Source organism: Gadus chalcogrammus, chromosome 9 (genome assembly GCF_026213295.1).
Source record: "Gadus chalcogrammus isolate NIFS_2021 chromosome 9, NIFS_Gcha_1.0, whole genome shotgun sequence".
NCBI classification, from domain to species: domain Eukaryota; kingdom Metazoa; phylum Chordata; class Actinopteri; order Gadiformes; family Gadidae; genus Gadus; species Gadus chalcogrammus.
The window spans coordinates 818,467-842,458 of NC_079420.1; the positions used below are offsets into that span (position 1 = coordinate 818,467).

The window sequence follows — 23,992 nt, forward strand, 5'->3', positions numbered from 1 at the left end:
TTAAAACTGTAATAGACCCTATAGTATCTGTGGTATAAAGGCTGGGATGAATTTCGAATTATAAATATGTACAATGAATTACGTTAGCTCTCTGGCTGATAGCTGAGTGGACTACAATACCTCCCGTTGCCAAGTCGTAGCTATGGTCCGTCCTATTTACTGGAGGAGTGAACAACGTTTCCCTTGCATAAGAACCTTACGGGAAGGTAATGGTTGTTCCAGGTATTGGTCAGAACATCAGGCGTTACCAGGGAAACAAAGTTTGGCTTGTGAAAAACTTTATATTTGAATGTTAACGGTCCAAATGTAAAAAAAAGATTTTGACCCTCGGGAAGGAATGATCGGATAATCGAATATTCTGACTCATCCTTATCTATTTGTAGAATAATGTAACCTACCTAAGAAAACACACTCACGCACGCACACACACACTTTTTGGTCACTAATGGATGCATCCAAAGAATCTCTAAATTCAGCGTAGAGCACAGCAGAGGGGTGGGCCCGCATCCACCACGATGTCGACAGGTAGGCTGAGGATATAAACCCAGGCTGGGAGACCAACACTAAACCTCTCCCTCTCCCTCGCTCCCTCTCTCTCTCTCTCTCTCCCTCTCCCCCCCTCTCTCGCCCCCTCTCTCTCTCTCTACCCCCCCTCTCTCTCTCTACCCCCCCTCTCTCTCTCTACCCCCCCTCTCTCTCTCTCCCTCCCCCCTCTCTCTCTCCCCCCCCCCCCCTCTCTGCCTCTCCCTCTCTCCCCCTCTCCCTCTCTTGGGGGATTATCCATGAGGGTGCTCCCTCTGGTGCAGAGTCCCCATGACATGCTTCTTTTATCCCTTTACATGTAGCGTCGTAGCTGCCAGCGTGTCTGCTGACACACGTGTGCGCGTGCGTGAGCATGCGCGTGTGTGTGTGTGTCTTTGTGCTTGTTCGCGCTTGCGCGCTTGTGTGTGTCTTTGTGCTTGCGTGTGTGTGTGTGTGTGTGTGCATGCGCGTGTGTCTTTGTGCTGCGTGTGCGTGTGTGTGTGTGTGTGTGCGCGTGTGTCTTTGTGCTGCGTGTGTCTTTGTGCTGCGTGTGCGTGTACGTGTGTGTGTGTGTCTTTGTGTGTGCGTGTGCGTGCGTGTGTGTGTGTGTGTGATGCATGTAAGACCTTCCTCCCAGTTAAACACACGTCACTGCTGTGCCGACGGAGCACCTCGTAGGAACACGGAGGGAGACCCCCGCACAGCGGAGTCATTGTGAGTGAACCACCAGAGTGGGGTTCTTCATTCAGATGACTCGCTCAGCCTCCACTGCCAGCCTCAGAGTGGGCGGCACAACATCGCTCTAGAGTCGTCTTCATTCATGATGTGTTATGATGCTTTCACAGCGCAGCACAATGGGGCCACAGTACATTTGGCCAGAGTTTAAGTCATACCACAATTCGTTCCCCAGCCGTCTTTTGGAATCTGCTTCTTCAGCCTTCCACAATACTGGACAGCAGTGGACTCCGCATGCAGCTGGTGCAGGGAGGGGATTTAATCATGATAATATAATAATTGCTGTAATTATTATGTGTTTTATTCGGAGTGATCAAGACCAACGGAAGCGCAAAATAATTAAGGCAAGCATGAAAATGTGAATTATTGTCTGAAAGGCTTCAAATATCGTCACCTCCATAATGAACTGGAAAATGAATGAAGCCAAGCAAATCTTTTGTACCACAGTAACGGAGATCCCATCTCTGGGCTGGTGGTGCGGTTCAGCTGACCTTCTCTGTGTGTGTGTGTGTGTGTGTCTGTGTGTCTGTGTGTCTGTGTGTGTGTGTGTGTGTGTGTGTGTGTGTGTGTGTGTGTGTGTGTGTGTGTGTGTGTGTGTGTGTGTGTGTGTGTGTGACGTAGGGGCCCAATGATCATTTCAGTGAATTAGCCGGGATACATCTCCTCAATTAGTGACCACGTTACCAACTAGTGCGTTACTAAGCCCTCTCCTTACTCCTACTACAGAGATGCTTTAATGGGCGGGGGCCTCTGTCCCCCATCCATCCATTACCCACTCTGACCACACACACGCCTTGGGATGCATCCTCTCTGTGTGTGTGTGTGTGTGTGTGTGTGTGTGTGTGTGTGTGTGTGTGTGTGTGTGTGTGTGTGTGTGTGTGTGTGTGTGTGTGTGTGTGTGTGTGTGTGTGTGTCCATTCAAACCCTCCACGATCAGAATCAAACCCCCAGCAGCTCGTCTGCTCTATGAACACATGAGTCTATGAATGAGCGTATCACAGCCTACAAGCTTCCCCCCCTCTTTTATTGTATTTGTGTCTGTGTGTCTGAGTGTGTGTGTGTGTGTGTGTGTGTCCACAGGCATGCGTGCATGCATGTGTGTTTGTCGGGTTGAAGCTAAGCTCTGTCTAAGTGAGCATCCACTTGGAGCCAGCAGCTAGTAGCAGGTCTGCATGTTCCCTGTCACATATCCCTCTACGTCTCGCTGTCGTTCAATAATTGATGGACCATATTTAAAATGAGTTCTAAATACGATGTGATATTGAAGTGAATTGAAGCCAGTCAAAGGTCTTGTAAGAGATAGTCTACATTCTTGACCAAATTCTGAATAAAATATAATACATTATCATATAGAATAATAGAATACCCATCCACTGTCAAATGCAACATCACAACTCCCCCGGAACCCACGTGATGGAGAGAACTGTGCTTGGTATTGAACGAAAAAAATCCATACTTCTCAAAACGCTTATTTCTGCATTCTTCCGATATAGTTTTGTGCGATGCTTGAAATCTTAAAATACAGCAGAGCAGCGTGCGCCTCCACCTGCCATCCGCTTAAACACGGAGTCAAGAGCGGGCCCGCAGGAGGCAGGCGGCATGAACCAGTACTTTAAGTACACACTATTCCTCCCTTCATATCCTTTAATGAGGTGCAAAGCTTTCACCGCCACAGACTGCGTGAGCTATGTGTGCGGTGGGGTGAGGAAACAGGTACCATTATCCTGCTGTGAACCGGCTGTATGCATCTCAATTCTCCCTCTCAAGGATCTCGAGTGGAGCCCCTGGTATGAGCTTTCACAATTTAACCAAGTTTACCCAATTTGCTTGTTCTTTCGGTTTACTATATTGTTTATTCATCTATTTGCTAATGACCTTGCTGTGTGTTGGTGTGTGTGTATATATATATATATATATATATATATATATATATATATATATGCGCACGTGCACAGGGCTTGCTGAGTATTATGGGATAGCATCCGGTCAGCTCTGGTCCGTCCTACGACAGTAACACAATTTTCCGAACTATTGCTTCATGTGAGCTATGTAGGTCAGTTTACAGACCCCAGAGCAGGAAGAATAACAATAAAGAAAATACACGACCCATAACAGCAATAAGGAGAAGAAAAATGAGTTTTGCAAGGAAGAAATTGACAAAGCAATATCTGAAACATGAAACAAAAATGCATATCCCTCCATTGGAAGTCCCCCCATGTCTCTCGCCACTATGCCCACATTCCTGCTGGATGAGAACTCCCGGGAACGTGTTAACATTATCACAGGCGCTCGACATGTACGCAAACACACATGCTGTGCATGTAATCACCTCACACGATCAGCAGGGGGTCAATAACAGCATGGTATGTGGGTGTGATGTAGAACTAGGGTTCCCCTCCACGCACTGGATGATGGTGAAGGAGAGAGAGAGAGCAAGAGAGAGCGAGAGCGAGAGAGAGGAGTGAAAATAGAGGAAGTTGGAGTACAATCAATGTTGACCTCACCGGCACCTCCTAGCCTCAGGCTGCAGAGCTTCCCTGTGTTTTAAAGTAGGCTAATGTTTGACCTCGGCCAATGAGAGCAAAGGGAGGAGCTGCAGATTCAAAATGTGAACATCTGGCCCAATATACTGTATGCCATAGTGGGTCATTGTGCAGTCGACTGTAAATACAAACAGTAAAGTCGTTCATAGGTCAAATAAATAGATATCCTGAGAAGGGGGAAGAACTCATTTGAACCAAAAACTTCACAATAAGGGTACATTAATCAACCATTAATTCACAAAAGAAAATGCTGCAAGTATTAACAAACTGTTATTAAAATGTTAACTAATTATTTGCAATGGTGTCAATGTTAAATAATGGTGCTATCTTATGTTAACTAAGGTTATAGTGTTCATTTAAACATGGTTTAATAGGGTAAGGGTTAACCATAGTTCATGTTCAAAACTCTGTGTTGTCACAAGGGGGAATTCGGAATTACAACAAGACAACATGCAGTTGGCATTAAATATAACCTGCTACACCTCACCCATACCTCGTTGATAATGCTATATAATAATGCATATTACTGCAAAAACGTTTATTGGTTATACCCTTATTGTTAAGTGTCTACCGAAAGATGTTCAGAGCTGGTGTTGAAAACAACCCGTAGGACGTGTGATATGCATCACAAGAGAGATCTGGTACACAAATCTGACATCTATTCAAGCAGAAATGTATCTTAAGATAATTCTTTTGAGTCAGACACAAACTTTTTAGTTAACTTTCATAATTGCACATCTCTTTGGTGAGGGAGACACCAGACGAACCTCAGACCTCTGTAGATACTCTTAACAGCCCACTCAAAATGTGGTCGTCAGGAAAACAAGAAGAACAACCACAACAATCCAGATAAGATTTCCGTTCAGAATATTTTCTCACTATCACTGCAAGGTCTCCAACACTTTCGGATATTTCCACAACCAAAAAAGGCCCCGTTCACACTCCCGTCTGCGTCGAACACCTATGTATTCGGTGCGATCATTGACGTGACATTATGTCGTGTTTATTTTTTAGAGAGAGGGACACTGGTTCCATTTCTCATCCCCGCAAGAAGGATCATTGACGCCATCCGAGAGCGACCGCTGCGGGGAGATGGAACTCATCAGCGGACGGGTGAGCAGTACACGCAGGGGCTGTTGTGAGGCAGGACGCATAGTAGACTCTGAACTTTGCGTCGTCCGGTAAAATCGTTATTTCAGCAGCGACACTAAGTACCGCACGGCTATTCGGATACTTCTCTATGGGTACTTATCTCTTCCGGTTCTTGCTGCTCATCTCCACCTCAACCGTCTCTGTACAGATCTCCGGTTATTACACGTGTGCACGATGAGCATAGTTTGAAAATCAATCAGCGACGGTACTGCAGGGGGGCTGGGATAAACACACTGGGCGGGATGATGGGAATCAGAGCGCCAGGTGATGATAAGAGGGGCTTTACGGCCGCAGAGGGTCTGCCCGGAGGAAGCAGAATGCGCTGGAGGCGTTGTTAGTTATTCTCCACATCTCACCTTGTTATTGTGTGACTCATTACGAGTCAATCACTGAGCAGCCTGCATAAAGAACAAAAGGATCGCACACGCGCGCTGCCTTGCTTGTAAGGAATGTTCAGATGCTATGAAGAGGAGAGCCGGGTTTCAAAGGTGCAACTGGTGAGGGATGTTGCTTCACTGTGCATGAGAATAAACCAGCAGCAGCTTGTTGTTCCAGTGCTACACGAGGCCTGCGTTCACACTCCCAGTCTTTATGACCCGGACACACACAGCCAGCCAGCTGACATGTTGTCCTGCCCTTCAGCAAGGCATCCAACGCCTAACTGTTCCCGATGAACTAACGATTGTCTTGCATGGGAGTCAGTCAGTCAGTCACTCTTTCAGTCAGTGTGTGTGAGTGTGTGTGTGTGTGTGTTAGCGTGTGGTATGGAGTGTGAGACATTGACTATAAAGCACATGAAGAGGCTTGAGTGGCCAGACTGCCGGTATATGATGCAGTTTAATAACACATTCACCCTCACACGCTAATAAAAGAAACAATATAACAATCAACAATACAACAAAGGACTGAAATATGAGGGCCGGTACAGCCCACACAGAGAATGTATTAATGTGGTGAATTATTCTGCCCCCTTATGGGGGTTTATGCAAATGCACCCCTTCTGCTGATCACTGCTACGTGACTTATTGTTCACACGCACGCACACGCACACACACACACACACACACACACACACACACACACACACACACACACACACACACACACACACAAATCAATTACACTTATCCAGTCAGGGGGTAGATACAGGGATGTGGACATTGTGGTTGAGAATAATGATCCGTATTGATTGAAAAACAGGCTTGCCCGTGATTACATCCGATATGCAACATGAGTCGACGTCACTATCTGATTACATAAATGGTTGTGTAATCACAATTTGATTGTTCCTCATCATACTATCTGTGAGTTGAGTTGATGTAAGGTTTGAAAGATTGATACGTTTCCTGAGAATTGGAAATCGGAAGATTGTATGTGATTTGATATGTGAATGATGACAAAAGAGTACGGCAAGGAGATTGATCAAAAGTAACTTCTGTGATCATGTCCTGCGACAATGTATCTGTGTTTTTGTTTCTAGAGACACACTGCTATGCTCTGACAGCTATAGACTTACCTGCTGCTTCTTTTAAGTCTAGAGCTTCTGTTTCCACCTAAAACAATTCAAAGACCTTTTTCAAGTTTTTTGCTTTGAGCAGAATCGATCCAATTAAATCTCCCATCCTTACTTAGGAAAAGTAAGATTGGCGGCAGGATTAATTTAAAGCAGCCTCATCCCTTAATACAAGTCTGGGTTCACAGCCTACGGCCTGGTTGGCGGCTGCATTCTGTTTCAAATGTTGTCAAAGTCACTCACTCTCTTACCTTGGTATGCAGTTTAGAAAGCTGCTTGTCATCCAGGTAAGTCTGAGTGTAGACACGCCTCTTGTAACGGAACTGAAACAAACCAAGGGTAACATACGATTAGTAAATACACAGGATGCCCCTTCATCAATACATACTATATAACCTGATGTATCGCGTTCACTATATAGGGATGAAGCAATAAGTCAACCAAGTCCAAAACGGCCACAGAGATGTTACATGTTGATCCGCTCTCCTGCATTCAGGCCGAGACATTTCAGTCCCTCCCTGAAGAGGCAAGACATTCGGTGCATTGGTGAAGTATCGTTTAAGGTGCTGCGGTAAGATTTAAGTACTATTATTTGAGTGTACATTGTTCAAAATAGCATAGCCCTATGTCAGCTGTTAATGAGTGAATTGTGCTCAGCAGGAGTCGATTTGGATTCTTGACCACTCTTGGGACATTTCCAACCCTATCAGGGCACCCATTACCAGATTGGTTCAGGAGTATTTCTTGAGTCAATCACAGGTTTGTGAAGTGCAACACTTATCCCTGGATGACCGACGTGGGGTGGAGGGAGTGCAGAGGCTGGGGGAGGTATGGGGGTCGCTTAAAGCTCTTTGACTCTTCTCTGCCCTGCCTCTTAACAACTCTAACCTCGCACCTACAGCCTCGTGAATACATGAGCAGTGGTAACAGGCTGCCGGTTCGGTCATCTTATTGTATTTTTATTTAAATTAAGCTGTGTCTTTTAAGCAAGCCACCCGATCCCTCCGTCTTCCAACACTGGAGGTCTGCACATAACGTGGCTACATGGTTTGTATGTTGTTGGCTTTAATGAAGGAGAGCAGTGTTCAGGGAGCCCTCTGATTGTTGCCCTCATAACCAAGTTAGAGACCATCACTGTGCTTAATGGCATCTTTATGGCGTGCCATTGTTATTTCCCAGAGCTGCTCTTCCCGGAGTGATGGCCCTGATTTCCTGTAGGACTACTGCCCATTATTCACAGACCTATAGACTCGCCTCCATTTCAATTACTTGTCTAGGCCTTGACTTACAGAAGCATGCATTGTTTTCCTCCTCTCCCCTTGAATATAAGAAGGATTTACATGCTGCTCTATCATTTCATGATTCATGATTTGATTTGCATAGAGGGGCCACTTTAATTGATCCAGGATCATTGGCTGTTTTCCCCCAAATTACAGTATTGGTTAAACAATAATCAATATTGAGTTCTTTGTTCCACATTTACCTACAATGTCATCCTTTCCCAAAATGGTGGTCTGTGCCCTGACTTTCCATCATCTCCTGCTTTATTGGACTCATCTCTAGTCCTAACATCATCGCCTTATTCATCTTCGTATACGTCAGAGTTTAGGAAGTTTGCTGGAGGCCTCTTTACTTCAGTGTTTCTGCGACATGGCTTACTAGTGCCAGTGCATCAGCCATGCTTCAAAGGGATATGCCATGCTATCTGTTAATTGGTATTTGTTTTTTTTTACCAAGATTCAGGCGAATTGTTTAATTCAAAATTCGTCATTGTGCGTTCAGAAAGAGAGTTTGGTGGGTTAGAATGGGCTTTCCATTCACAAGTTACTCTAGCTCCTGTTTGTGTGAGGGGAATAACCTTTCGATTACCTCCCAAGGATTTCTAATGTGTTTCGAGTAGTTGCTGGACAGATCTCTGAATCTTGGACTTCTTTAAAAAGCTCTGCCCGGTACTCCGTAGGTGACACACACGGGCCAACTCTGCTGTGTGTGTGTATGCATGTTTTCTTTGGACAATCAGTTGTTGTTGCTATCCAGCGGGTAAACCAGCGGCAGAGCCTTGGGCTTTAAGAGGCTCTCCCAGACCTGCCAATCATCCCTGCACACCACGGGCTAGGGGGAGTCAATGGTGACCAATCAATGGCACATGGAGGGCTGCCATAAAGACACACGCACACAGGACATGCACACACACATGCACTCAGGGGACACTCCGTGGCCCACACACACAAACAGTCACACAGGGGACCCAGCGTAGCCCACACACACACACACACACACACACACACACACACACACACACACACACACACACACACACACACACACACACACACACACACACACACACACACACACACACACACACTAGTCGACAGCCATACACACAAATGCTGTTGCAAGCACAATGGGAATTCCGATGCAGATCGAAAGAGATGGACGAAAATGACAAAACAAGCATGTCTCAGACTATAGACAGAATGGACACTCATTCACACACACACACACACACACACACACACACACACACACACACACACACACACACACACACACACACACACACACACACACACACACACACACACACACACACACACACACACACAGACGAGCACCACCAATCAGTTGGGTGGCAATCTCCTCACAGGCTATATAACTGCTTTCGTGAGCAGAGAAATACTACGGGCGAGTGAGGTAAAACGGCTCCCAATAATGATTTTGTGTGCACAGATGTTTTAGTCGTGCGCACCCACAAAATCATGTGGCTCATGATTTTTTTGGCAGTGATATTGCGCCATATAGAAGACTCTTAGACCCCACTACTCCGTGCAGAACATGGCCGGCATCGGCCATCGGTCCAAACGACGCGGCAGCGTGCACGAGCGATGAGCTCCTCGTTCTCGGGAGAACAGAGGACGGAAACTCATTGAGACCGTGGTTCTCCTCAACACACAGATCATCCTCCGCCTGAGGTGTCTGCTGTGTGAGCTCTGAACGTGAGCTCTGAGAACGGGCTCTGACAGAGAACCCTGGGCGTGAGCCCGGAGCCTCCTGTCAGGGTCAGAGGAGAGGAACGGCTGTCTGGGCTCGTCCCATTGGCTCCTGGTCACCCTGTGGCTCCGGCGCCTGGGAGTCGCAGTGCATTAACATGTGCGTCCTCCACTCATGCACCTCACATGGAAAGGGTAGTCTGTGCACATGCACACACAAACACGCACACTACAGACACACACACAAGCACGCACGCGCGGTATGCTAGTGGAACTATTTGTTGTAATTGAACTCTTTCATGCAGACATATCTCTGTTCTCTTTTAGACTAGGGTGCACTGAGACAGTATGGCAACAGCAGCTCTGCATTACAATATTGTGCTTGATGCATTGCAGTGTTTAGATACGAAGCTGTGTTGAATATCATTTCGACATCCTCCATGTTGTTCAAAGCAAATGTACACACAAGCTCCTGGATGGTGTCCTGATATCTTCTGCAAGAAATGGCTAAGTATATAAAGATGGACGCTGGCTAAAACCTTTCGGTCTATACTTACACAGAGCAGTATCAACCAGGATAACATCATGTCTGAATTGAAGTTTCATACAAAAAGACCATTAAAAGCTGAGTAAGAAAGGGCCTGAATCCCCCTCAAAGAGCTGCTTCTGCTTTTGTCATTTCCTGCACAAGGTTAGCTCATTACTAGAGCCAAACTCAAATATTATATGAGAGAGAGAGAGAGAGAGAGAGAGAGAGAGAGAGAGAGAGAGAGAGAGAGAGAGAGAGAGAGAGAGAGAGAGAGAGAGAGAGAGAGAGAGAGAGAGAGAGAGAGAGAGAGAGAGAGATTGCGCAGACAGTACAGTGCAACCTCTAGTTATGTCAATAGAGAGAGAGGCAGGAAGAGAGAGAGGCAGGAAGAGGAGAGGAAGATGTAAATTGGGAGAGCGAGGACTGGTGTGACATGAAAGAAAGGAAAAAAGGCATGGAGAGAGATGAGAGGGACTAAGGTAGAGATAGAGTGTGAAAGTGAGAGAGATGAGAGAGAGAAAGGATAGGTAGGGAGAAAGATGAGTGGAAGAATAAACAGGGATGTCGATGAAAGCCATGAGAGGGAGACAAAGACAGGCAGGGAGACAAAGACAGGCAGGGAGCAACATTTTTAAGATGAGTACACAGAAACTAAAAAGCAAAACCATCAATGTCAGATATCATATCAAGTCTAAACAGAATTGTAGCACATTGTTGAAATATGATATATTTCACACCACTATCTTAACAGTAGCCATCAGTGACACAGACTATAAAAGGGGTGCCCGCCCTCTTTCGGCTTGCAAACCAAAATGGACGCGTCAGAGGGATCTACCTAAATTAAAAAAATGCTAAACACATATTTATTTAGAAACACTGAGTACATACTCTGAGTACATACTCTGATGACTTGCACTGAATGACTTGCACTTGCACTGTCAGCCAGGTTTTCATAGTCTGGACATTAGCTGTTGGTAGATAGTCTCAAGCAGGCTTCCAAATGACCATCAGTCAGGGTGGAATGGTATTTCCACTTAATAATCTTCAGGTGGGTAAAAGCTGACTTGCATTAATAAGTGGAGCCAAATGATGCAGTCAAGGAGGAAGCACATTTCCTCATGGTTGGATACTTTGAGCTCAATATCAGCTCTAAGTATCAAATTCTCATCCTTCACTGCAGACGTGTTCAGGTGATACAGTGCAATTTTTGAAGTGCGTAAATCAACCTCAACATCTTCCCCAAATGGATATAACATAAACGAAGCGATTTGCTCGAGAAAAGCTAAGTCTTGAAACCGTTTGTCAAAGTCAAACAGCAAATTTCCGTCAGTCAATTGGTAAAATACCATCGGGATTATACTTTATGTCTTAAAACAAAAGAGCTACTCTACCCGCACTACCCATCAACGTATTGGGCACCCCTGCACTGTACTGATCTGGATACTGTGACTCCTCTCCAGCTGCTGCTGACAGAACACTGTAGCAGGGCTACATGCTAACACTGTAGCAGGGCTACATGCTAACACTGTAGCAGGGCTACATGCTAATGCCGCTTTTCCACTGCATGGTACCAGCTCGACACGACTCGACTCGACTCGACTCAGCTCGCCTTTTTTGCGTTTCCACCGCGATCTAGTACCTCAAGTGGCTGCTTTTTCTAGTACCGCCTCGCTCTAGGTTCCAAGCGGCTGAGCCGATGCTAAAAGGTGACGTCGGCAGACGGCCGGCCACTGATTGGCCAGAGAGTGTGACGAAGTCACGAGAGCGACATGGCAACCATGCTGGTAACGATAGAACAGCCATAGTAGCGCCGCAGCCAACATATTCCACTTCTTCAACATGCCAGCTAATAATACGAACACGAATACCATCGCATCGATGTTCTCCATTGTTGTTATGTGGGTTCTGTCCATGTGTGGGTTACGTAGGTGTTGTTTGCGTCGCGTACAAAAATACGTCACGGCCCTTTCGCGCAGACGACCCCGCCCACGTCCCGGAGGTACTATTTGCGGTGGAAAAGCACCCGCGCTGCTACCGTGTTGAGTCGTGTCGAGTCGTGTCGTGTCGAGTCGAGCTACATGTGCGGTGGAAAAGCGGCATTATGCCGCTTTTTTTTTTTTTTTTTTTTTTTTTTTTTTTTTTAACCCTTAACACTGTAGCAGAGCTACATGCTAACACTGTAGCAGGGCTACATGCTAACACTGTAGCACGGATGCATGCTAACACTGTAGCAGAGCTACATGCTAACACTGTAGCAGAGCTACATGCTAACACTGTAGCAGGGCTACATGTTAACACTGTAGCAGAGCTACATGCTAACACTGTAGAAGGGCTACAGTGTTAGCATGTAGCTCTGCTACAGTGATGGCATGTAGCCCTTCTACATGTTAACATGTAGAAGGGCTACATGCTAACACTGTCGCAGTGCTACATTCATCACCAATATTTATTGATGCCTGGATGGTCCAACGGACTGGCTGTAATCATGTACACATACATGTGTACATGTACAATGCATATGTACACAGGTGTTTAGAGTTGAAAGCTCCTCCTTAACATATGTGCACACACAACTTTTAAACAGTATCGTAGCACCGTTGCAAAACAAAATCAGTTTCTCAAGTGATTGAGAAATGTCAAGATCCAACCAGTCTTCAGAATGGTGTGATACGCAATCTGTCCCATTCTAGCCACACTTCTTGTACAATCTTTTGAGTAATGAAGAAATTCTTTCAATCCTGTTCTTCAACACCGTTATCATCATAAGACATACATCTCTTTCAGTTGGAACATAAAACCTGAGGATGGGGAACTACGAAGACGATATCTTTTAAATATATGAACAGTAAATATAAATCTGTTAATCTTTTTTCATTTAAAGAATGAAATAAAACCTGCAGGCTTCCATGTAAACCTTGATGTTTCCTGTTTGATTAGCCGATAAAATACAGAGATTCAGAGCTTTTATTCAAACAATTCAGAAATTCATCTGGAAAACTTTGCGATTATCCAAGGCTTGATGGATAATCGCAAAGTTATCCATCGAATTATGTATTTTGTATGATGTGTTCGCGCCGGCCGTGCCTTTCCCTCCTCAGCTTTATCACAGACTCACAAATAAAACCGTCGAACCCCAGTCCTGGTGCTGTGTCCCTGTTGGTTTGGTCTACCACCCGAATCAGCTGAACCTCGCCTAGAGGAACCTGTGGAGACTAACTAGACTAGAGGAACCTGTGGAGACTAACCTTTAGGGCTGAACCTAGACTAACCTCCAGGGCTGAACCTAGACTAACCTCCAGGGCTGAACCTAGACTAACCTCCAGGGCTGAACCTAGACTATCCTCTAGGGCTGAACCTAGACTAACCTCTAAGGCTGAACCTAGACTAACCTCCAGGGCTGAACCTAGACTAACCTCCAGGGCTGAACCTAGACTAACCTCCAGGGCTGAACCTAGACTATCCTCTAGGGATGAACGATTAATCCAATTCAAACTGACATTGCGATGTAATGGAACGCGATATGCAATTCGCAAAGGCTGCGATTAAAAATAATATGTATATATATTTTTTTACCTTTACTTTTATTGACTTGAAATCAGTAAGATTGGTATTTATTTTTCTTAGTTCAATAGCTAAATAAAGATGTTATAATATCAATTCATCCCAACACATCGGCCTGGCCTAAAGGAAAGAGCCGTTTACGTTTATGTTGACTGCTTCCAATGCTGTGTTGGTCATACTACAGAATGCTTCATTGCTTGTTTAGTGAATAAAACAGAACATAAACAGTAGAAGGCTGCCCACCTCCAGGTATGGCACCGGGGCGATGGAGGGGAAGGGGTACTCCCGCAGAGGCCGCTCCTCGTCCAGGAACTTGCCCGCCTTGCCGTTGTACGCGGGCTGGAAGAGGCCGTAGTTGAGCACATCCTTCAGGCTTTGGTTGAGGGTGCACAGGATCTGCTGCTTAGACAGCCATATGGGGGCGTCCACGTTGAACTTCATGCATTTCTGCAAGAGGAGAGGAAAGCGTTAGGTGCTGTCTGGTGGCGTTGCTGAACCGACCCAACTTCCACCCAAATTGATTGACTGATCGAGAATAAAATAATGTATAGATATAAAGATAAATACATTAAGAACATAAGCCGCAATGTATGTGAGTGTGTGCAGATGTGTGTGGGCCTGTGTGCGTTAAGCAGTGGCTGTACCGGGTAGAGATCCAGAACAAACGATGCAGATGTGTCGAGATTTGTGCATTCCTTTGCCATTTCAAAACAATGCCACGATTCGATTAGACGGTGAACGGTGAGTAAAGCGGACTAATGAACCCAAAGGTCAGCCTAACAGCCCTCTTACCGAGGCATGGGCCCACTGAAGACTGATGCAAATGACATTGTGAAGCAAGACGGATGGCGCACCCCTGCATGGAATTGCACCTGTGCGCGTTATGGTGTGTGTTGACGTGCGCGCGTGTGTTTGTGTGTGTGAGTGTGTCTGCGTGCCTGCATAGCCATATCGACACCGAATATTAAACAGTGTTCAGGATAATTGGCCATCCAGAGCTAAAATGAGGTCCAAAGGCCATCCCGGTGCGCTCTGTCTCGCTGACTGATTCCATCCCAAAGCCGGGGGATGCACGCCCCCACCAGAGCCTTACACTGTCCCTCCCGCCCCAGGGCAGCAGGGACAGTGTAAGGGTCTAGGGGATGCACGCCCCCACCAGAGCCTTACACTGTCCCTCCCGCCCCAGGGCAGCAGGGACAGTGTAAGGGTCCACCAGAGCCTTACACTGTCCCTCCCGCCCCAGGGCAGCAGGGACAGTGTAAGGGTCTAGGGGATGCACGCCCCCACCAGAGCCTTACACTGTCCCTCCCGCCCCAGGGCAGAACATTACACCACAGCCCATTGACTGGTGTGCTCTAATAGGCAACAGTAAAGCTAATATACAGTATCTGTGTATACATCCAGGAGGCCCGGCGAGGATACCCTAATAGCCGTGTTTTCAGCTCTGGGTGGTTGTAGTTTACAAGCTATTGGCCTTGTTAGCGTTTGATGCGTCCCACCCTTATATGGTGCCGGAGGAAGTACCGCGCTACTGTGATGGCACCACAAACACCGTGGTTACAACATGAAGCAGCGCCGCCCGCGCTCTTACTTTGAAAATGCATCACGCTGCTGTCTGGGTAATGGAAGATAAAGATGGAGGAATTAAAGGAGACGGGGGGGGGGTCGGTTTTACACAGTTTTAAACTGACTAAACATACACAAGCGAGGATATGCAGCTCATCTGCCACTACCCAGTTATGTAACCTACACAAAAATATACAGGACAACATCTACACCACCTAGACTCGGCAGCGACTCAAAAGATACACAGCTACTGCACAGAGCTGCACAGCCACTCCACAATCACACAGAATGATACAACTACACTATGTGGCACTGCAAACAGTTTCCCGTACGATTAGTTAGTTAACAACACAGTCACATACAGCTGAAGACAACCCCTCACAACCACAAACATGACTGGCCAAAAACACACAGACATGACTATACGCATCTGCATACAACACACAACTACAGATACACAGCTACCCAACCATACACATACACAACTATAGCATACAGGTCAACATGCCCAGAATATCAAGGGATGAGCCGATTGTCACGAGTGGTCGCAATCGTGTCGATCAATCATACAACCTATCTCTGGTACCGCTGTACCGCTCAATGTTTCCACTAGTCAGGGCCCGCCTCCCAAACCCAAAAGGGCTGCTTTGATCGATCTCGTGGCTGGGTGTTTGTTGTACCAGGAGACCAAGATTTAGTACGCTCAATCACGAGTGATTTAGTCCTCTTAAGCTCGAGGGGCAAGAGGAGTTAAAATAGAAATTTAGAAATCTTCGATATACTCAGTTAGTAAATGTATACACATTTGTTTTATAAGTGGCTGTGCAAAAACAGTGAGGAGATATCGCCTATAAAGTGCTTTCTAAATTCCCAACATTTCTAAAGTTCTGCAAAGATGGCTCAGCCACCAAGTGTGTTCTGGGGTGCTAGGGCTAGATGATCACATACCAATCTCCTACTATTCTTATTTTATGATAAAATAAACTACCACAGACACAACTACACACAGAGATAAAGACGCACAGACACGGGTAGACAATTACATAACCACACAACCACACAACTGCACACAGGTGCAAACTTAAGACTCAAGCCGGAACAGACGGGGTTTCCGGGTGAACTTTAAGATGTAAATGTAAATGAATGATGAGCAGCTCTACATCTGGCGACGCGAGACTAAGTAGTACCTCGGTACACCTCTTGTGTTGTTTGTTCCCTCAGCTCATCAACTATTAACTATATTATCCTACAGAGGGTTTATATGCAGCTCATCAACTATAACACTATATTATCCTACAGAGAGTTTATATGCAGCTCTGCAGCAGTAACCTTGATTTTCCAGACGTGACAAAAACTCCACTTGCTATTGAGAGCAGCTTGGAGCTCACAGGCGATGAAAAGGGAGCCCAGGGAGGGAAGGACCAAGCGAGGGATGGAGAGAATGGATGGAGAGGCAGAGAGTGTTTAAGGGGAGCCAATGGGGACAGTGCTGGCGGATCTGACGTATACGTTGTCACATACAGAAGTGTACGCACGCACGCACGCACGCACGCACGCACGCACGCACGCACGCACGCACGCACGCACGCACGCACGCACGCACGCACGCACGCACGCACGCACGCACGCACGCACGCACGCACGCACGCACGCACGCACGCGTGTGTGTGTGTGTGTGTGTGTGTGTGTGTGTGTCTGCCAATGTGTACCTATGTGTGTGTGCCAATGTGTATTTTTAAGTGTGTGCCTGTGTGTGTGTGTGTGTGTGTGTGTGTGTGCCTGTGTGTGTGTGTGTGTGTGTGTGTGTGTGTGTGTGTGTGCGCGCGCCTGTGTGTGTGTGTGTGTGTGTGTGCGCGCGCCTGTGTGTGGCTGTGTGTGTGTGTGTGTGTGTGTGTGTGTGTGTGTGTGTGTGTGTGTGTGTGTGTGTGTGTGTGTGTGTGTGTGTGTGTGTGTGCCTGTGTGTGTAGACAAGCAGCACTCAGAAGGATGATCTATCAAATCTTTGAGATGAGTGGATAAACAGACAGCTTCAGATGTCCCCAACTGCTTCATATCTAATGACCTCTGTAGGACAGGCAGGGAAACAAACCTGCCACGTTTAACCATATTCCAGCCCTTTCTAATTCACTGCTAAACACCCCTCGCCAACAGAAAAATTAGCCTAAGCCCATGCTCGAATATCCTTGAAACTAATTAAACAATATTATCAAAGCAAAGGCACTTCAGTGATTAGGACGGGGGGGTCATGCAGAAAGAGGGAGTTTGATACATACATAGGAAAGAGATTAAGAGGACTGCAGAGCTGGAAGCGATAAGAGATAAGGCAGCCCTTCCTGGACCTGTCCTCCCTGAGCCCGGCAGCTCAACATCCCCTCGCTCTCCTTCCTCAGACGCCATTTTAGAAGCATTTTCGGGAAAGTTGCCGAGTATCATTCGACGACATAGGTTAACATTTTGGGCCCTATTTTAACGGTCTGAAACGCAAGTGAGAAACGCCAAGCGCAAGTCGCTTTGTGGGCGGTTCTATGGCGATGTTGCTATTTTACCGGCGCATAAATTACTCTTAACCCCGGCGCAAATATAAAAAGGGCTGGTATGAAGTAGCCTAATTACCCGTAGGTGTGGTTTGGGTGTAACGTGCAATAATCCAATGAGAGTGCCAGCTCCCATCCCCTTTAAGAGCCATGAGAGCATTTGAATCTGACGAGTTGATATTTTGACAGCGCGTCTGCAGTCTCCGATGAGACAGATGCATGACCACATGAATTTCAAACTTGAAATGGCTCAGTTTATGGCCAAATAAATAATATGGCCTAATTCACACATGGAATAGCGTTTTCTTCCACAACTTCAGAAATACTGAGTCCTCAAATAAATGTTGGCAAAGAAAACTTAACACACATGATATGCGGTAACTGTGGTTCTATTTAATGATATACACAATACATTAACAAACATCGTTTCTTACCAGTATTGTATGCATTATCGTTATCGACTTGTGTTCCTAATATGCATGTGTCCTCCCGTTAATATTCATTGCCATGGATTGTATTATGTGTTACGTGTTTAGTTTGCGTGTGTTTAAACAGATGGACGTACACACACGCACCCGCATTCATTTATTATTTTACACACACGCGTGCACGCCCGCATTCATTCATTCTTTTTAACACTCACTCGCGGTAAAACAATGTTTTCTAACGATCAAACACTCATCAATCCTAAAAGTTATGGGCTTGTACACGATGTCTCTCTCAAGAAAATATGTGTTTTGCTGTACAGTGTTTGCAGATGCATTGATTTAAAAGTACAACTTATTACCGCTGTATCAGCTATTTTCCCAAATAATTTACCAAGAATGTGTGGCTAGGTAGATGAGAGAAGCAAAGTGTATGCGCGAGGTGCACAAGCAACATTACGCATGCACCCTTAAAATAGCATCTGAACAACGCGCTACTGACCTTAAACCAGGTATTTCCTGGTTTGTGGCGCAATTGTTTTCTGAAACTACAAAATAGCACCTGGGAACGTTTGCGCCAGAACACGCCTCCCCCTTTCGCCGAAACGCCCCTTGGGGCGAAAGATATTCCCTATTTTACCGAACGCGTGGCGGTGAAGGGAAAAGAACGCTCTGCGCCATTTGCAAACTAGCAACGACACATGCGTCAGTGTAGAAAGTCCATTGCGCCGGATGCAAGATAGGGCACTAAGTCTTTTTTTAACCCAAACGATGAGAAAATGAAATGAAAACAAAAAAATTATTAAACAACGTTCATAATAGGGAACAAATGATGAATTATAAATGAGCGGGCACAACAAGAGGCAGTCGGTCTAGTCATGGCGATATATACCCTGTACCTCACGGAAAAAAGAGCCATCACATCATAGTCATCACAATTTAGCACCTTTTATGTATAGTTTCATCTTCACCAGTTGAGTCTGCTAACCGCGCCCCGGTACCTCAAAGCAGCGGATCTGTAATGAGTGTTACGTGCGCCACCCGGCTTGTCCTAGGACGGAGGGTCTGTACGGGTCGTCTGGCAGAGCTGTGAGCCGTTGAGCTGAGAGCTTCTAAATCATGACTACCATGCAGGCAACAAACGACCAAGAAAGGCAGGTCATCTCACTTCACCTGAATGGCTATCATTCTGTCAAGTGTCTCTTTAAACGTTCAGGACTCACGACAGCGCCGGCTGCTGCTGCTCAACACAAAGACGCGTTTAAACGCTCCTTCTATTCCCCCTTTCCCCTAATCCTTAAATAAAATGCTGGTTTTTGCCTCTTCTTTTTTTTCTGCAGAAGCAATCCTAAAAGATTCAAATTTCATTATTTTTGTATTCTGTATGCTGCACTGCACAAATGTCCTGTCTGGGTTAAATAAAGTATTATCGTAGCTTCTTCTGTCTTGATTGAAAACTGTTTTGCTCGGGAGATTTGAGATTCTTTCAAAATCCCTCGTTACGTCATTATTTTATCGTCACCATATCAAAAGCACGGCAACATTGGACTGGAAATCAAAATGGGTAGAACACAACACCTCTAATAGGATATGTACATATACAAACAAACACGCAACCATACACACATACACACAAACACCACACAAACACATTAAAAACCATACACAAGCACACAAAAATAATTAAACACGGGGTGAATTGAAGAATGCAAATGTAAAGTTTTATAATAAATACCATTTTAGGTCTGGTATACTGTATCTATGTATCGGAGCAGGAGGTCCGTGTTCCAGCCTGCGAACGCACACAGTGCCACATCTGTTTGCTTTGTTTGAATAAATGACCTTGCTTTTAGATCTGTGTGTGTGTGCGTGCATCATGTGTGCTTGTGTGTCTAGCAAACAACTGACTGAACTAAAGCTTCTGAAACAAACACTGTCTCCTTCAACATCAGCCCAGGATCAGAGGGTTTCAGTTACCAGCCCCGTGCATGACTCCATACTGGAATGAACTTCATTCATTTAATGGTTGCTCTAGTCTAGTGCTTACGTTTATTGCTTTTAACCGCTGCACTGGAGTTTCATTCCCCGTCATTATTATAAGTCTATAAAGTGCATTCTGTAAAAATGTATGAATATTGGCATATTCATTGAAATTCTCTTTAAATCAAGTCAGCAATCAATAAATCAAAAGCTTTGATGAAAAAAAGAAACAAATCAGGTATCTTTGCCTGTCGCAGGCCTGTCATAGGCCTGTCATATTATTTAATCAGCCTTATTAAAATGATTGGATGGCCTATCTCTGTGTTGATTTATCTACCCAGCTACCTGCATACACTCCAGCCAGGCAGTCTTTTGCTAAAGTGAACGAACTAGCTTTAACAATAGTTGTGGGGGATTGGCCTTTGAGGCAGGACTGAAGAGAGGGCTGTGATGTCTTTGGTGGGATACTTTCAAAATCAAGCATACTCAAGCTGGTTTCTCTAAATTGCCTGCCCTAGCTTTAAAGTCATAATATAATTTCCCCCTGGCGTAATCGAGTGCATGGAGTATACGCTGTGTTTCAGGCACTGTATTGCTTCGGTTAACGTTGAAATAAGATTGGCAAACGCTTTTGATGCCACAACATAATACAAGAACCTCCTCTCTTCTACGAGTTGGACCTCCGGAGCAATGAGCCCTTTTTCCAATAAGGCTCGAGCTGTCTTTCCTTCATCCCTAGTAAATGCATCTCTCTCTCTCTCTCTCTCTCTCTCTCTCAGCCAGTCTTTGAACTGCAAAGTGTTGCACGCATGATTGAACATAACATGCAGAGAGAATGAAATAGAGATGGATGGAAAGTCAAAGTAAGGTTATGTGAATGTGTGCATGTGTGTGCGTGTGTGTGCGTGAATGCGTCTGCGTGTATGTGCGTACACATGTGTGTCTCTGATGGAAGGGGCTACGGTGGCTAAGTAACAGCAACACTTTTTGTGCAAGTTTGGGCATGCGTGTTTGCAAGTATGCACACACATGCATGCTTATGTGTGAGCATGGAACTTGAGTTTGTGTGTGTGTTTGTGTGTGTGTGTGAGCATGGAACTTGAGTTTGTGTGTGTGTGTGTGTGTGTGTGTGTGTGTGTGTGTGTGTGTGTGTGTGTGTGTGTGTGTGTGTGTGTGTGTGTGTGTGTGTGTGTGTGTGTGTGTGTGTCTGTTTGACTCCCTGTTCATTCATGTACGAGACCTCTCTCTGAACCATGGTCGATTCCGAACACAGAGAGACACTGACAGAGAAGCAGCATAAATCAGGCATCTTAATCAGTCATATTGCACTCCGTGAGTTTTTGACTTGTAATGCAATACAAAACAAGCATAAGAATTGTGAGTTTCCAGTTGAGCATGTATAGAATGCAATGCGTTTGGAACACAGCTGCATAGCAGAGTTCATGAGTGATTGATTGATTGATTGAAATTCTTTATTGACACACATGTACAAAGGTAAGTGTTCAAATGTACATCAGGTCAAAAGGATGACACAAAAAAGCCCATGGGCTTATTTCCATTATGGTCCCTTAAATGTGAGATGCAGAGGAGTTGGAATATTTAGACTGGTTCTACTTAGTTGAATACTAACACTTTTAGATTCATAGAGCGGGGAAGACCCCGACATTATTGGAGTCAAATGAGTCCAAAGTATTGTCCGCGTAAAAAAGAAGAAGAAGATTTGGGTGTAGTTGTGGGAAATGTTTCTGGTGTTCCTATTTCTTATTTATCAAACACAATTTCTCTGAATTCTTGAAAATCATGTTTACGATTGATTACATTTTTCTTTACATTATTTTGACGTGGAGACAGGGTGAAGGGAAGGGACCACCTACTGTGGTGCACGCCAATGCCGCTTCTGTCCGAGTTACCCATCGAGCTTCCCCCATCCCTTCAGCCTGCCCTCACATCACGATGATGTCTAAACCCCAGCGTGGAAAAAACAATCATCATTGTAAAAAAAAATATCGTACTCATACAAAATAAATCATAGACATTAGTGTGAAAATACAAATGCAAATGTAACAGTTTTGTTTGTTTTTACCCAGACAGTAATTTTGGCATCTATTTTACTTCCCAGACATTCCAGACATAAACGATTTTCTGAATTATATTTCATGTGTTAGAGAAAACCCTGCATGCAGTGGAAATTATCAGATTGCACAGTCACTTGACTTAGCAGTAAACCAGTGGCCTTTTGTATTCATCACTTCCAAAACAGTCAACCCTTTAACACCAGAGCTGCAACACGGCCCGCGGTCATGTGATCACAGGAGACAAACCGAACAGCCTGCTGAAATGAAACCACCCACTCACGTCACCCAAAATACACACAACATATACTCCAGTGTCAAACAAGCACTACACATATATATATATATATAGATATATTAGTGTCATATCTCCACTTGTTATGACAAGTAATAGACAAAATGCAATAACATATATAATTAAAGGGCTACCTGGGGAGTGGTGCTTCCCTTAACCTAGCCCTCAGCTTTACAATGTAGGCAGTAGATGCATGAGATATTTAATAAAACACTGAAGATCCTTCCCGGGGCCATTGTCACCATCACTGGAGAGTTGTAATGTGTGGGTGGAACGTCTCCTAAACACATGCACCCACAGACATGTTTTTAATGAATTGCACCTCTGACTTAACAAAATAAAGACATGCATCACGTCGACGTCCACGTGTGTGTGTGTGTGTGTGTGTGTGTGTGTGTGTGTGTGTGTGTGTGTGTGTGTGTGTGTGTGTGTGTGTGTGTGTGTGTGTGTGTGTGTGTGTGTGTGTGTGTATGTGTGTGTGTGTGTGTGTGTGTGTGGAGGAGGAGAGAGGAGAGAGGAGAGAGGAGAGAGGAGAGAGGAGGAGCGAGGAGGGAGGAGGGAGGAGAAAGGAGGGAGGAGCGAGGAGGGAGGAGAGGAGGAGGGAGGAGGGAGGAGAGGAGGAGAGAGGAGCGAGGAGCGAGGAGAGAGGAGGGAGGAGGGAGGAGAGAGGAGCGAGGAGAGGAGAGAGGAGCGAGGAGAGGAGAGAGGAGAGAGGAGGGAGGAGCGAGGAGAGAGGAGAGAGGAGCGAGGAGCGAGGAGGGAGGAGGGAGGAGGGAGGAGGGAGGAGGGAGGAGGGAGGAGGGAGGAGCGAGGAGGGAGGAGAGAGGAGGGAGGAGGGAGGAGCGAGGAGAGAGGAGGGAGGAGGGAGGAGCGAGGAGAGGAGAGAGGAGAGAGGAGGGAGGAGCGAGGAGAGGAGAGAGGAGGGAGGAGAGGAGAGAGGAGGGAGGAGCGAGGAGAGAGGAGGGAGGAGGGAGGAGGGAGGAGAGAGGAGCGAGGAGAGGAGAGAGGAGAGAGGAGGGAGGAGCGAGGAGAGAGGAGGGAGGAGGGAGGAGAGGAGAGAGGAGGGAGGAGCGAGGAGAGAGGAGGGAGGAGGGAGGAGGGAGGAGAGAGGAGGGAGGAGGGAGGAGGGAGGAGAGAGGAGAGAGGAGCGAGGAGAGGAGAGAGGAGAGAGGAGGGAGGAGCGAGGAGAGAGGAGGGAGGAGGGAGGAGGGAGGAGGGAGGAGCCGGGCCGATGATGGAGTGTGATGACTCCTCCACTGCCCTGTCTCCATCCGTAACCCGGACCTCTGGCTCGTCCCTGACTGGATGACTTATGCACTAATTAACACCGACGCTGACCAATTCATACTGGATCTGGTGCTCAAGATCAAGAGAGCCACAAAAACCCCCCTCCCTCCACACACTGGCCCCCACACTGGCCCCCACACTGGCCCCCACACTCGCTCAGTGTGTTCCCACAGAATAACCCTCCCAGGCGGTCGGACCGCCGCGTGGGAGCGGTGAGCTGTCGACCGCTGGACGGGACGACGGACGGATCGGGCTCTACATGACAGGGTCGATAAGGCGGCGCGG

At 46.1% G+C, this 23,992-nt stretch overlaps 1 protein-coding gene across 1 annotated transcript in view; it reads right to left on the reverse strand.

Moving 5' to 3' along the window:
- shank3a (SH3 and multiple ankyrin repeat domains 3a) overlaps window positions 1-23,992 on the reverse strand; it is a 155,489-nt gene that overhangs the window by 79,255 nt on the left and 52,242 nt on the right. The window contains exons 4-6 of the mRNA XM_056598683.1: window positions 13,792-13,995; window positions 6,717-6,788; window positions 5,946-5,973 (exon numbers count right to left, since the gene is read on the reverse strand). Of these exons, the coding sequence (XP_056454658.1) occupies window positions 5,946-5,973; window positions 6,717-6,788; window positions 13,792-13,995 (304 nt within the window). The remainder of the gene's footprint in view (window positions 1-5,945; window positions 5,974-6,716; window positions 6,789-13,791; window positions 13,996-23,992) is intronic.